The sequence below is a fragment of the Pithys albifrons genome, chromosome 26, assembly GCF_047495875.1.
Source record: "Pithys albifrons albifrons isolate INPA30051 chromosome 26, PitAlb_v1, whole genome shotgun sequence".
NCBI classification, from domain to species: domain Eukaryota; kingdom Metazoa; phylum Chordata; class Aves; order Passeriformes; family Thamnophilidae; genus Pithys; species Pithys albifrons.
This window is the reverse complement of record NC_092483.1, coordinates 6,718,422-6,734,536: the sequence shown is the minus strand read 5'-3', so window position 1 is coordinate 6,734,536 and position 16,115 is coordinate 6,718,422. Positions and strand designations below refer to the sequence as shown.

General features: G+C 41.4%; 1 protein-coding gene across 1 annotated transcript in view; it reads right to left on the bottom strand.

The window, feature by feature from the left end:
- The window catches only part of LOC139683045 (hedgehog-interacting protein-like), a 63,854-nt gene extending 48,261 nt beyond the window's left edge, over positions 1 to 15,593 (bottom strand). Inside the window, exons 1-3 of the mRNA XM_071577767.1 lie at positions 14,809 to 15,593; positions 7,599 to 7,794; positions 250 to 406 (exon numbers count right to left, since the gene is read on the bottom strand). Of these exons, the coding sequence (XP_071433868.1) occupies positions 250 to 406; positions 7,599 to 7,794; positions 14,809 to 15,075 (620 nt within the window). The 5' untranslated portion in view covers positions 15,076 to 15,593. The remainder of the gene's footprint in view (positions 1 to 249; positions 407 to 7,598; positions 7,795 to 14,808) is intronic.
- Positions 15,594 to 16,115: the final 522 nt, after the last annotated feature.

The window sequence follows — 16,115 nt, the reverse complement described above, 5'->3', positions numbered from 1 at the left end:
TAACCAAGATCCACAGGGTGGATCAAACCAGGATTCTAACACCTTTTCAGCAACGCAAACATCAAATGGTACTGAAATGTTGAAGTGAATGTAACTTTCTCTTTTGACATACACTAGGGGCAGCAAAAGAAAGTAACATCTGGAAAACACAGCTGCTCAGCATAAGGACATACTGAGCCGTTTCACTGTGAAAACCACAGGCTTTTCTATGTTTTTTTTTCAGATTAAACAGCATTTATCTTTATAAACCTGCTGATCTCTTCCTCTTTGTCATATTCTTTCATGTGGTCCAGGGAGTTAGAGGCTGGCCCTCGCACTTGTTTTCTTGGAAAATCTGGAAAGCATACACCACCATCCTTTCTTGCATAGTAATTGCAAAAATCATCAGCTGTAGTTTGGAGAAAACCTTAAAAATGCAAAAGAGCATACAAATATTTAGTGTGTTGTCATGTCTGCAGTTTAGTGTCATCAAATTCATCTTTAAAAAGATTATAGTGGAAAAAGAGGTCATTTTAAACAAAGCACCAAAAAAGGCCTGCTCTGAATAAACACAGAGTATTACCTTTCACAGTTTATTCGTCTGTATTTGTAGTAACCCTTATTTTCAGAGTGCTTTAATAAAAATACCAATTCATTCAAAATGACACAACACTTCACTCACTAAAAAAATAAGAGACAAAGCTCAGAGTTGAAGCTATGATACGCTTCTGCCTCATTTTAACCCTACCAGTCAAGTGTAGTATATCTGCAATAAAACAGCTTGAGCAGCTTCTATTTAACTTTTTTTTTTTTTAAGTGGCTTGTTGTAGCTAAAATTGCAGTAAAGGCTTTGGTAAAAGGCCTGTAGTAAAGACTTTGTGGAGTGCTGCCAGCAAAGCACAGTGGTCAGAGAGATGACTAATCAGTAATCAGGTGAATCTCAGAAAACCACAAGTACTGCTCAAAATTGGACTGTGTTGACATGCAGTTGGCCTCTGGTTGACTCCCAGCATTAAAGTGAGTGAACAGTGTCCCATCATAAGGTCTAGTTCCTCAGCCCCTAAACCTTGAAAGGGGGATATGCCTCATGCTGCATTGGAGCTGGCTTGGATGAAAAGTAGTCTTTAGGTTATAGGTTAAAATGGGAAGGAGTGCAAAGGCCCAGAGAAATGAGAAGTTGGTAAAATGAAAGCCTTTAAGGAAAAACCCTGCCACTACTGCTATTAAACTATGTTTAATGACATAAAAAGTTTCTGTTCACAAACCTAATTCTAGTCATTGCTATCCAGTTTTTAATCACAAATATTAAATCTGGGAAGACAAGATCTGTCTAGTTACACATGTACTATTTTACTAGAACGTGAAGATAATATGTCTTAAGTTGTCTTCATGCCTTTTTGTGTTATTGGCACTGTCTTAGGATGTACTATGGTCCAGGACATAACTCATAGGATACACGGAATTAGCACTTAATTGGAATTAGAAGCCTAATTTATGCATGGCTTTACCACTTGTGAATAATGCAATAATCCATAGGTCTTGGCCATAAAACCTATGGCTTATATTGTACAGTAAGAGCTGATCAGGGACAGCTGTGTTTCATTGGAAAATGCCAGTTTCTTTTAAGCAAAGCTTTTTCAGAAACATTATCAGTTTTGACAAAATTTTAGTTAACATGATGTTTCTGGTCCAAACTCAAACTTCTGGTCTAAATGAAAAATTCAGAAACAGACGGCAAACCTCATATTGCAATGTCTTGTAATTAGGGTGTTTCATTAGGAAGAGGAATATTCAGGTCAATGCCCCTCATCTGTCAGGCAAGAGTTTGACCCTAAGTCTCCCATTTCCCAAGTAAATGTCCTAACAACTTTATTAGCTATCTTTAACAGCTTTATTAACAACTTTATTAGCTATCTTTAACAGCTTTATTAGCTAGAGGTCTCTCTGTGGCTTTCTTCATGGAAAATTTCGAAAGAGTTCAATTTCTTCCTTATGTGGAATAGGAAAATTTTTAGATCCCAGAATTTTTGTGGAGTGGAAAGCCTTTCCCACCCAACTATACTTCTTTTCATATACATCTTCCTTTAAAAATATTGGAAAAAATTACATGACAAAGCCTGCCTTTGGTTTCTATGAAATAATATCTGGAAACACAGTAGTGTGTTGTGTTGTAAAAGTTTAATTACCGTGACTTGGACCTTCAGTAAATTTCATCTCTGAGGAGCTGGTTTTAATTTATAGTAGTTATTTGGAGAAAATGAAAGATATAAATTCAAGTGAAACAACTGAAGAGGAACTCTGATATAATCATGGAGCAGTATTCCAAGGCTTGGAGATATAAAGCCAAAAACAAAGGTAATCTAAAATCTTGCCATTGAATTATTTGACTTAAGAATGCAGGGTTTTTTCTTTAATGATTTATTTCTCTGGGCACAGTGGGTCACTCAAAAAAATGTAATAGCAAATTAGAGGTGTACGATTACTAAGAATTTCTAGAATTTTCCAAGTATACCATCTACTGTTTACTGATGATAAACTACTCTTGGCTTGAATGTATTCCTTAGTCAGAAAAGCTGAGAGCATGTTGTGATGGTGTTGTTCACTCCATGCATGTCCATTCCAAATAACGATCAGATGAAAACTCACTTCAATAGTGCAGTGCCTTTTCGTATATGTAACACTAATCCCCTTTCCTTATGAAATGTTTTATCATGCACTTAAGTACGTGTTGCACTGCAGTTGCCTTTTGCTATTTAGCAAACCCACCAGCAGGTTCCAAGAAAGGATAAGTCTTATGTTCCATTTTCATTAGAAATGCTTGTAAAAAAACAGGGTTAGAATTAAACTGGGAAAAATGTTGCATTGCTGGAAGGAATGTAACCTCTGTGAATACAGTTTCACCTGTGTATTAAGGATGGAATTTTGTTAATTTTTTCCATAAAAACAATAGTAACATACAAAAAAAAAAATCTGCATGTGTAATAGATGCTCAATTTAACATACTAACAGCTTCACTAAAAACAGTTAGAGAAACATTTGCTTCTACTCCCTATCTGCTTATAGCCTTTTAATGTCTTCTTTCTTGTGCTTAGATTGTAAGGTCTTTAGTATAGTTTGCCATTTTGTTCAGCCTTTGTACAGTGACCAGAAGAATGGTCCCTGACAAGTGCCCCTAAGCAGTAGAAAAAGCAAAAAAAAGAAATCGTTTTACTCAGTCTGAATTTATTCAAATACAGCTCCGTCACTGTCCTCTGTGAGAACTGTGCCTAATAAGGACTGCAAACCTTGGTCCTGTGTGAATTTCTGTACTTACTACTTTATTTTAAAAGACTCATGCATATTATTACAAATTTCCTACCAGCTGTGTACGTGTTGACACAGAAAATTGAAATCACAAAGGGTGATTAAACATCATGTGTGTCAGATTTTGCACAAGCTTGCATTTCTATGCTTTTGAAACTTTCTGTCTTGCAAACAAGAATCGAACGACAGGCTTTTCAGTTAGAGCAGTTACAGTGAGGGCTTTCTGTGTTTGCCTTTATAAAACACTGTGGGAATACGTTGCATGATTACAAGCCTTTTCAAAGGAAAACTTCTGCACTCAGCTGATCTCCACCTCCTCTCTCCACTTGTGTTTGCATTCAGTTGTTCCTCACACTGTATCTCCCTTCCTGTCCTACCTTCATCAAATTCCACTTTGCTGGATTCCCTGCTTATCCATTCCCCTGCCTCTTCTCTTTGATATACAACTCCAGTGTCATGGTAGCCCCTGTCCCAGTCTTTATAACAACTCAAGATCCTACTCACTGCCCTCCCTGTTTGCCCTGCACACTGTATTGGGTGTCATCCACTCATCTGAGCAGACCTACCCTGGCTTTTAGGGCACTGCTATGACCTTGAGCATACAGGTCAGTATTTTGTTAAAGAAGTATTTTCCTCTTTGGTCCCCCCCCCGCCCCCGATGTGCACTTTTGACAGCTAGATGTGAGTTTGTTCACAAAAAACCCGCATTCGCTTCTCTCTTCTCAACTCCCAGTGAAATCCAAATCAAAGACTTTATTCCAGACTGATGGTTTCAAAATGTACTGAGTCCACTGGCAGCTCACATAGTCTCCTACTGCTTTCCAAATGACTAGTGGTCCTGTTCTCATACCCAGACATTGCACGTACCTGCACACAGGCAGTGCCAGGGTTAATCCCCTTGATGCTCCCTGTTATCAGTAGCAAAATTATGAGCCACTACTGTTTTTCTGCAGGTTGGCTATGTTGACTGTGACTATTAATTGCTCATGTCAGAACTTCTGGAAGTGCTGTGTGAGTTGTAGAATTTCTTAGAATTCCAGCATTTTGGGCTGGGGTGTCCATGTTTGGTGTTAAAAAAAATCCACCAAGCATCCATCCACATCAAGCCTCTGTTCTTGTAATGCCTGGATTCAGATCTGGGCCTGGATCTGAATTCAGCCACAATCATCTGGAACCCATTCCTTCAAATGAAAATAATGGAGACCAGATAGTTCAAAATCTCTCCCATGTCCTTGAATGGCACTGTGGCTGTTGCGCAGGTTTATTCCTTAGAATACACAACTTCACTGTCATGGACCAAGTTTCTGCTTATATCTAAAGGGAGAATCGGCCATGCCTTTCTTTACTAGCTGTACTAATCATAAATATGAGACAGTCTTCCCTTATGTCCTTGGAAAACTTAAAATTCATACTGACAGAAGATACTTCATTAAAACATTTAACTCTGATGTCACCATCACGGATCACTTAAGCTGAGGCTTACAGCAAAGGTTAGACAAGAAATAATCACAGTTACCTGGAATGAGGCAGGAAAGTTCTAATCTCATAGTCTTTGTGAAACATTACATTCTCCTTCATATTCATACAATCATAACACCTATTGTTACTATATTGTTTGAATAAAGGATAAGGTCCTGTTTTTCTCTGTATATTCCTACAGAAGTCAATGGAAGTTTTGACACAGTTGTAACTGGTGAGCAAACTGCTGTCTTCAAAAGAGTTAATCAAGCATTTGCTAGAGTTTCATCTTTGCAAAAAGAGACAGAACAACAAATGAATTTCTGAAGCTAACTCATGAAAAAACCTGATGCATAATTTTTCAGTCTTCCTGGTTAATATGTACTGCTAAAATTTCAATCCCAGAAAAGATGCTTGCTAGCTTAAAATGTTATTAATATTTCTCATTTGTGCGGGACATAAGGGATAAAATTATTTTTGTAGTCAGCAATTTCCTTAAACTCCGTCGTATTGGTGTTCAGAAACAATTAGCACTCCCTAATGGAGGAAGAGCAATTATTCGACTTTTTAACAAATGCACAGTGAATCATTGCCAGAGACCTTGGGTTTGGTGGCCTGTTAATTTTCAACTCTGTTTAATCCTTCAGGCTAAGCTGAAAACATAGCTTCCACATTTTCTTTTTTTTTCTGTCTTTTGCAATAAATAGTATTATGGATATATGAGTCTCACAAGTAAAATAGAACCCCCAAACAAGCTGTTATTGTAATTATTTATATTTCAGACTCTATAAGACTACTAAACTATATTAAAATCCTGTAGGCCATCTTCCCCAAAAGAGGGACCTGAATCTTAATTAATACCTTTGGGAAATGCTAGACTAGGTATCAACAACCATATGTACCAGTCAAGTCACCAAATTAACCCTGTTGGTGGGTGTAAGTATGCAACAATTTTCTGTTAGTGCAACCTACTTTCAGAACAAGTATTTAGAATGATTATTAGCATCTGATTGATGTAGGAAAAATCCTATTTTAACTGATGCTGAAGTATGTAAACTCTTTTCCTGCAAAGCACAGTGCTCTGCCCAGTGCTAAAGTTATGCTTTCATCTGGTTATCTTTCAAGGCAACCTGGGTGGTCACAAAAAGCACTTGACATCTTGATGCACTTCAGCAGTTTTACATATACACAAACTTTGTAGAAAAATAAATTTGTCATTCGTCACCACATATGTTGATCTGAGGAGCGAGGTTCCTGTGGCTGTAGCTCCTGTGCTCCTCAGCACTTTCTCACTGTCTCTCCCTCCCTCTGTCTACTCCTTCTTTCTCCCTTTTCTCCCTCTTTCACTTTTCTCAATTAAACAACTTGTTTCCTCGTAAACACAGAATTTCAAAAACAGCTATGAGGGTCTTGCTCTGGAGAATATGATAATCATTTGTGCTAGCTAAAAACTCATGTCAAAAATGTCTTTGTGCTGACTTCTTATATGGGCCAAACATTTAGAATATCTAATCTGTTATCGCTGTTCAGCAGGCAGTCTTGGCAACTATGATCTATTCTGCTTTGCTTTGGGGAATGTGATAAAGAGCAAGAAACAGCTGGTTTAAGAAAGCCCTAGAAACATCTCTTAGTTTATAAAGACAATAATAATATTTTCATATTTGAATGGGTTGAGATACATGTTAAACCACAGTAAAGGGAAAATGTAAGTCAATTCAAAATGTTTTCTCAAGTCAATAAAAGAACACTGCAAAGAAAACCTTGCACTCTTGGGACTTCAGAGAAAACAAGTAAGCACTGCACACATGCAATCAAAAAACCCTCCTCCAAATCCCATCCACATAAACTATCCCCTTACCCAAATATGTTTATATTATATTACAAAACTGTGTTCATATGTAAAAAATGACTATTCACAAAGTCATTATCAACTCTTTTTTCCAGTCTGTGTTGCTAGTTAAAAAAAAAAAAGGTAGTAAAAAATACCTCAATCAATTTAATTATTTTCTCCTGTGTGGCATTGTTTATAAGTAGTGTTTGGACAGGGAAAAAAGCATAGTTTAAAAATGACAGTCTTAAACATATAAATAATTTACTATTGAGAATACCAAAGATGTTATTTAACATAATAGTGTATTAAGACAGTGTTTCTCAAAGAACCATCTTCTGTGGTTTTGTTGATACAGTGACAAGTGATAGCACACACTTCGGGACTGCCTTAGACAGTGCAGGGCAAATGCTGCTTTTGGTTATGTCCAGCTAACTCTACTGACTACAGTGAGGAAGTGTTAGGTTAGTCAAGAATTTGGTTGTTAACAGCACGTTGGAAGTGATTCAAAGATCACAGAAGTCTATCAAACAGCTCCCTTTGATTTCAATGGGCTTTAAACCCTGTGGAAAAAACCATCAGTTTCCAGGGTAACAAAACCAGAAAAAAACACTTTACTCATCAGCTTTTAGAGTCTCCAGAAAACAGCCAGGACTTTTTACTTCTTGCATTTTAAAGCAATCTATTGTTTGGAATAGCCTTTTGGATGGCCAACTGCTTGCTTGCATGATTTGAATTAACACCCAAATAGTTCAGTAAAGGTAAAAGTTCCAGGTGCCTTTGACAACAATCAAACCATGTTTGTTTCATGGAGAGTTTAACAGGAGGGCAGCAAGAAGACACTCAAAATATTTACCTCCCTATATAAGATCTACTGTGAAGACTGAGATATTCTGTCTTGGCTTGGGCAAAATCCCCTGAATATAAATGGGGATTTTTCCCAGTTCAAAGCCGATCTACAACTCTCCAGGCAATACTAACATATCAAACCAGACACTTTTCAGCCCAGTACTTTTTATATAGGTTTTGCCTGGTATTTGACCTCTGCAAGTATAATAGAATTCTTTACAATAGTCTTTGCACAAGTAAGGAAGAGTTAGTTCTCTTTCAGGTGTTTCCCCTTTCTCAGGTGAGTGGAATAGATTCTGAGCATGAGGTGAGCAGTGTGCACACTTGATTTCCTCCAGTAGCTTTGCACATTCTGTGTTGTTGGTAACAGAAAGTACCTGCAAGTCACAAACCAGAAACAAATAAACATAGGACCTGTTTTCCCATCTTACCCAAAGAAAGATTGCGTGACCTAATGTAATAAACAAAGCTAGCAGGACAAATACAGTGAGTATCGATGCATTGTGCATAAAGTGCAAAAGTTATTACTATGAAATGTTCAATATGCCATTAGTGCTATGAGGTTTTAATTTCTCTGATTTCTTACAGAAGATTCTCTAAGATTTCTTATCTGAGCTTGCTTCTTGGGTAAGAATAATAGTACTCAAGTTGTTTTAAACTTGAGTTGTTTTAAATTCATGCCTGACATATCTTAATTGCATAGGCAATCTCTGCACTAGAAGGATCATTTATATATGGAGGAGTTACAGCAGTAGGCCTCCTATCCACTGCTCTTACGAGAAATACCTAAACCCTAACTTAATAAGGTGGCCTATTCAAGTGTTTAGAGGCTAAAAATTAAAATTCTAGCATCAACACACATCAAGAAAAACATGTTTAGGTATTTGTAAAATAGGTGTATCTTGAACAACATAACAGCCTGGCTACTGAAATGACTGCTGTGAAATCCAGCAGGTGCTGTGGATTTTCATGCTTCAAGTGCTGCTCTGCCTTTTGCTCTCTCTAGTGTAAACTACTCGGAGGTGGGAAAACCTGTGTGTTTGCAGAGGTATCTTTCTGTAAGTGAAAAAGTAGAATTTGTAACATCTTGTTTGTGTCAATATTGAGACTGTAACTTTGTCCTGAAAAAAGAGCATATATTATGCATGCATAGCACTTGAAGAAGCATGAAACCACCATTGATGTGTGTTTAAGTAAACATAGGAGCCTAAGGAGTGCAATGTCATCAAATAGTGAAAAATAATGGAAAACAGCATAGTCATCTTTATTAGCTTTTAAATGCAGTGCATTTTGTTAATCTATTGTTAACCACATGGTTTGTTTTTGATCATTCATCCCAGTGGTGCATAGTGGGAAATGTGTTCTCTCCATTGACAGTGATTGATCCAACGCAAAAACAAAACTCAGGTTCTTTCTTCTATTTATTTAACACAGTTATAAACAAAGGCTGTAAGACACATTAAGAAGTATTAATGTGGTAAATAGTTGTATTCTGTAAAATTTGTAAATGTTTGTAAATAGCACATTTGAAAACATTGCTAGCTTTGCTATAGCTCATATCTCTGAGTTGATTTGCAGGACTTTTCAGTGTCATTCCCTTGCAACGTAACTTTAAAGGGAATTATCAAAGTTACTTTTGAAAAAATAAGTTATTCAGTGCAGGAAGACTCCTGATATGTTTGAGTATGCTGTCTCATACGTTGCTCTCTTCTGGTACGCTGTGCTTTGATAACAGAGTTCTGAACTCTGATTTTTATTTACGGATCATAGTTATATAAATCTCAAGTGCTTGAGAGAAATGCACTTTCCATTGTTTTCAACAGATATGTATTCAAAATATTACACAATATATGGCCCATACATTTCAACAAAATCTTATTTAAAGCAACCTTAATTTAGAAGACGAACTCTTTCCAGGAAAATTTAGTCTTACCATATATATATTGTCAAGAGGCCATCTGAAATGTGTACTTAAGTTTAGTGTTGTAAGTTGAGCCACTGATTAGAAGAACACCATTTGGCTTCTATCCTTATTCTGGATATGCTGCCCCTGGCTTCAAAAAGAATTCCTTCAGATTTGCCAGGATCATTAAATGCGTTAAATGTTCTGTTCTTTAGACTATCTGTTCTCAGACTATCCTCAGCTTCACAGCACCTGCAACTCAGTAATGTGATTAACATCTGCCATACATAGTTTATTATCTCTCTTCAGATCCTTCTTAAGAATGTAACTGTCTCACATATTTTGGAAAGGGTTTCTTTTTTTTTTTTTAAGCTTTAACACAGTAATCAATTAATTGCGTGTTGCATGTATGGCAAAAGGTTTGCATTGCTCCTGAATTCTTTGGGGAATTCTTTCCAAGGCCACAGGCTCTTCTCTCCTGAAAAAGTTTAGATTCTTTCTGCTATACTGCTCATTTAGGCCATAACATTACAACAGTTAACCTTAGTCTTCTTGAGTTTCAGATGTTGTTCTAGATATAGTGAATGTGGAAGGAAATGCTTTGAAGACAAGAACTAAAAACATAATTATAACTACAATAAGCTATAACCAAAATACATAGCATCTAAAACTTGAAGCTTGACTTAATACTGCCCAGGACTGCAATCCAGGTAGTAAAGAACAGCCTTGACATGCTTGCAGTAATCCATGCTGCTGAGGTAATCTTCTGCATTAGCTGGGCTTTCTTAGAGGATGCTGTGATTCTGATGGGAAGGGACCTGTACAATTCAGTCAGGTCATTGTCTGCCAAATAGAACAAAGTCTGAAGCCAATAGGGGATGACCAAAAGCACTATCCATACATGCTATTTTTTAAGAACATTAGGTGACTTCTCTCCCGAAGTAAGGATGAAATGACCCATTTTGGTGTTTCCACCAAAGGAAACTATACCATGAGTACAGACCCTTCACAGTACTGGCCTACATTCAGTAGTATCGCCTACTTTGCAGAAATCTCAGATCAGATGTTTTCATCAGGGAGTTCATCTCAGGCAGTAAGCTTTCTTGTGGTAGCAGTGTGATGGTGTGTTTAGAAGTACAAGTAAGGTATTACTAGGCAAATATTCAGAGTGCTTATTGAATTAACTCCACAGTGATGCAGAGAGAAAACTGCACTTCACTGGAAGACTCCAGAACACACTGTGAACAGGGTAAGGGGTGGGGGCCTGTGTGTGTGGAAATAAATTACAGGATAGCAAAGATAATTTACTGTTTCTTGTGGAAAACGTAATAGATGTTGCCTGGTGATACAGGCTTGCCAACATTTCAGTCCTCAAAGTTAAGACAAAAGGATCCTAATCCCCCTGAGCAGCTGCTATCCAGGAATTAACCACAGGAATTCACCCCCTCATGTAGTTTCTGGAATGAATCTCAGTCATATAATAGCTAATCAGAAGATTAAGGAATGAGAGTCAATCAATTATCTGAAAATCAAGTACAATGTTACTTAACTTTTAGAATGCTCAAGCAAAATAGGGTGGTAACACTTGCTCTGTGTGAGGTCTGATGTGTAACTCTGTCCTGGCTCGGAGATAGGACAACCTTTCTATTCTGAATTTCAGTAAATCTATAATGTATTTATCCCGGAGTATATAAAACCAGTTTTAAGCAAATGCTTACTCAAATTAAGCTTTTTCTATTGGATGTCTACTTTGAAAATGACCTTAAAGTTGACAATAGCTTTGGTCTTTTGAAGAAATGTAAACTAATTTCCTTCTCCAATTTTTAAAGTCATATGTGAAACCATCAAACTGCAGTGGTTTAAACTAACTGTGCTCTGGAAAATATGTAAAACTTCCAAACATTTATTGCAACATGCCTAATAATGATTATGCCTGCTGCTGATTAATTTACAACATCTGTAAGATCATCCTTTAATCTCTAGCCACATGAAAGTAAGACGGGTAGACTAAAGGTAAGATAAATCCTGGAATGCACAGAAAAGCATAGCATGCTAAATTGGTTTATCAACAAAAGGAAGAGTGCAAAGAAGAAACAGATGACACAATAGGCAGAAAATCTTTATGGTTAATATTGTCATGTTTTGTGTACTCTGTCATATCTAGTTTGAGACAGACAGGATAATTGTGATGCTAACAGAAGAAAAAAACCCAGTGAAATAAGTCATTGCATTAAGCCGTATTTGACATACAAGCATTTATGTCTAAAAATCATGTGCTGATGAGATTGTTCAACTGTTGACTTGAACATATGCCTCTTCTGTATTATAGTGCTGGATTATGTCATTAAAGAGTTCAGTTTCAATTTTGGGGTAATATTTAAATAGATCATTGTACTAAGGCAGCTGTTAAAGGGACCCCAAGATGAGTTATTTGTTTAGTTGGATGTGTTCAACAATAGCCTTTGTTCATGAAAGAGCCAGAGCAAACAAATGATTGTAAAAGGGCACACTTGAAAACAATTACTTTTCACCCATTCCTTGACAGCCTTGGCTGTGAAACCATCCAAGGTAGAGAGGACTTCTCTGCCTGTCAGGCTGTAAGTAAACTTTTAGAAAAACTGAAGTTACAATGTTTGACTGGCATGTAGTAGCCCTACATAAACAAGGGGATACTGCACATCAATAAAAGACAAAGACTTAAATGTCAACAACAAGATGCAAATATTTTACTTGAGCCAGTGCAATGTTGCATTTGCTTATTTTAGGAGCTCCATTTTTGTTCCCAGAGATGCAGGCAATGGTGGTCTTTTCGCTCTAAGTACAGATCAATAATTTGGTCCAAAATTCTCAAAGACCCAGCATCTTAATCAATATGATGTTATGACAATGTCTACTGAACATGCTCAATTAATTTTTTTTTTAAGAAAAGATGGTAGCATTCAGTTTTCTGCTAATGACATAGCCACTCCATCATGTAGGTACATAGGTACATGATGGAGTTTTAAAAAGTTGGGTTTGGAACTGTAGTAGAAGAGAGTTTAAAAATGTGCTTTTAGAAAAGTTACACTCAAAAATATTCCATGATACTTTGCATGTCTTTCACAGAATGACCAACTCATTCTATTAAGTATAAAAGACATACATTTTGACATTTTTTTCTAAACATATATTGATATGATAAAGCAGATTTGTGAGTTTCATAAACGTTAGTCTTTGGTGAAAAAAGTCTGATTTTACAACCCTGTAAAATAATATTCCTTTAAAAGTGCAATTTATATTAAAAAAATCAACAACAAAAAAACCTCAAACAAACAGGTTCAACAGCTCAGAAATAGGTACGGTGGCATATATGGTCACTTCCTCACACTCATGTCAGGTTTTTAGTACCACTATTAAAAAGAATCTACACTCAAAAGGAATTAAAATATATTTTAAAGGAATAGCAAGAAGAGAATAAACCCTTCAACTGCCTGGAGATGGAAAACTAACCAAAATTGACCTTCCAGTTTACTGCATTCAACCAGTTACCACAAGGGTCTCCAAGCATTGAATAATCTCAGTAGCATATATGCCACAGAGACATTGCAAACAGGGTGAATTAAGGACATATTTTCCAGTCCTTATTTTTTTTCTTATTTTTTTCTTTTTCTCACCTAGATCTTTCAGGTTATCTGTGTGTGGTTAGTTTATAGTTTAATTCAATTATCACACAGGAGCTTAATGACACTGTCTCTAGACAACATGAAGAAATATATCTGCCTTGAATCTCAAACTGCTGCTGCATATGGTATGAATAAAGAGAGATCTGCAGCTGAAAACCTGCAGTAAGACAGTTCTCACTCATCTGGGAATAGAGGGGGTAGGACAAATGCTCCCTCAAAAGGCATGAACATTTGGACAGAGCTGGGGACTGAAGGAGAATGATGTTCTCCAGTTTCACCCATTAGTGAACCAACTAACAAACACAATGGTGTTGTTGTTATTCTTTTGCCATAAGCAACAGGACTCTGTGTGTGGGCAGCAGTTTAGTGGGGAGGAAGATAAGTCGACCCCTTTTTGTCCTATTGATTTTTTCCTATTTGCATGACTTGAGCAAATTAAATGATGCAATATGGCTTTTTGTTACAAAACAAAGTGAGAGATACCACCCAGACACATATGTTGATTCGTAGAAGCTGTTTACATGAGAATGGAATGATATCTACCGTGAACTGAGCATAAAAATTCGATTCAGGCTGGGTATTTTTTTTATTATGCTTGGGCCAGCAAGACTGAAACACAAGTTTTCCAAGAGTGTCTCAGACCTTGACAACTACAGAGTTGTAACTGAGGAATTCTTAATTAAACCTAAACCAGGATGAAATGGGGAAAAACCCTCACAAAATAGAAAGCAAGAAAAGTAATAATAATATTTTTTTTAAAAAGACGCCTGATTGTTTATTTCACGTGCAGTGACTCTTAATGACATTATTCAGCAACTTCCCTCCCCATGCGTACCCTTGGATGCAGCACTGGCCATCACAGCAGAGTTTATCAAACACGGTCCTACCGGGTTAGGTACCCACGCGTTTGAAAATCGAGGCAACAGGCTGATAAGCAGAATTTAACTTGCGAAAGGATGCGGAGAACTTGACAATTTTAAGAAATCGGTGAGCAGAGGAGGTGCTTCCCTTCACATGACCGCAGCTTGAAATTCGGCAGAGAGGCTGCCAGGTAATGTGAAAAGGCAGAGTCTCACGGCACCTGGTGCGAGGCACCGGTGCTGAGCGAGAGCCGTGAGACGGGGGTCCTGCAGCGGAGACTTCAGGAGTGTTTCTCCGCTGGTACCTGGAACTGTGAGTAGCACCCGGGCCCCGAGGCGGCTGGAGATCACGGAGTGTTGCTACAGCGGCACCATCCACTATCCAAAATCCCTCCTGACTTTGCTCCTGTGGAGCAAACAGGGCACAATTTTTCACCCCAGGGCAAAACCGAGCCGGATGGCACTGCCAGGAGAACGCACAGTCCCTTCGCTGCCGCTGCCCGGGCGGCGGCCGGAGCCCGCCCGGCTCCTCCGCCCTTCCCGCAGCCGCGCCCGGGCAGCGATACCTGCGGGCGGCCCGGCCCCGCGGCACCGGGACGAGACCGGGCCCGGGGCCACCGCCTGCAACTCCGGCGCTGCGGACAGAAAGTAACTGGCGGGCAGAGCCGGCGCCTGGCACAGCGCTTCCCCCGCGGGGAGCCCGACCCCTCCAAGGCGCGGACCTGCCGGGCTCCCCGCGCCCCCCGAGGCATCAGCCCCGCGCCAGGATCCCGTTCTTGTCGCGCCCTCGCCCCCCGGGCGGGAAGGGTCGCCCCCCGCCGCGGCGTCGCCCCCCGCCGCGGCATCGCCCCCACCCGCGTGGGAAACGCGGCAGGTTCGCGGCCGGTGCGTGGCTCCAAGCAAAAATAAAGAAACGACACCAAAAACCTGCCCCCGAAGCCCAGCGCGGCCCCAGGTGCTGCCTACCTTCGCCTCGGCGTGCGGCAGCCCCTGCGGCTCGGAGCGGGAGCAGCAGGACAGGCGTGGGTAGAGGCCGCGGCACATCGCCTCCCCGCCGCCCGGGGCCTCCGGGGACAGCACCCGCCGATCCCGCTTCTTCAGCCGCCGCGGCGGGGTCCCGTTGAGGCACCTTCTCCTCCGGGCACCGCTCTCCCCAAACTTGGCATCCCCCTCGAAGAAGCACAGAACCACGGCCACCAGCAGCAGCTTAAACGGCAGCATCTTGAGCATCATGCCTGAGGGAGCGTGTGAATGCACCCAAACCAGGCGTGGGGGGTGGGTGGGGGGAGAAGGAAGGAGGGGAATCCCACTGACTTTTCTTTGCACTTCAGATCAGGAAACCACCTCCCTCCCCCAGAAGGGGAAAGTCTGGAGGAGAATAATAACAGAAGCGGTTAAAAAGCCGACGGAGAAACAGCACCTCGGCCACCCCTCGCCTCTACCAAAAACGCGGACGAGAAGAGGCAGGAGCAGGGGACGGAGCCCCCGAGCCCCCGGCGGGAGGATGCTCGAAGCCGGCGAAGTTGTGCGAGCGGCACAGGTTTTAGCAGCTGCCGATGCCGCGCCGAGGCGCCGAGGCTCGGGGCGGGCCGGGCAGCGGGCGGCGGCAGCAGCCCTTCACTTGTCGTCCCATAGGAAGGGTGTCCCCGCGGTGGGACTGCGACGGCGGCCGGGCCGGGCGATGCCCCCTCCGCTGCTGCTGCTGCTGCCGGTGGCGGCTGCGGCTGGCCCGGGCTCTCATGTTTCGCTGCCTCTTTTCTTCTTCTTTTTAAGCGGCGCGCGGGGAGGTGCTGCCACCGCGCGCCCTGCACGTCACCCGGCGGCATCCACCAGCCGCGCGTGCCGCCCGCCCGCGGGGGCCCGCCGGGAAGCGGGAGCGGCGCGGGGGACGAGCCCGGCGGGAGGGAGCGGCGTGGGGCAGGCGGCGCCCCCCGCCCCGCAGGGATCCCCCCACGCCGAGGGGTCCGGCTGCCCCCGTGCCCCCCGGTGGAACGGGAACCGGGCCCCCAGCTTGGCCGGCGGAGAGAGGGAGAGAGCGGGCCCGTGGACGGCGAGCGCCGTAGGTGGGTCCTGCGCCCCCGACGGCCGAGGCGCCCGGGGCAGGGCTCCCTCGGGTTCGGCTCTGGGTCTGCTCGCCCGTGCCCGCCCATTGCCCCTGTAACTCATCCCCGAGCGCCAGGGAAGGTTCCAGAGGCACGGGGCCAAGCGCTGGGCGGGCATCGACGGCAGGAGGTGCCCTCAGCTCCCGATGCCTTTTTCCAGCGGATCTCCGA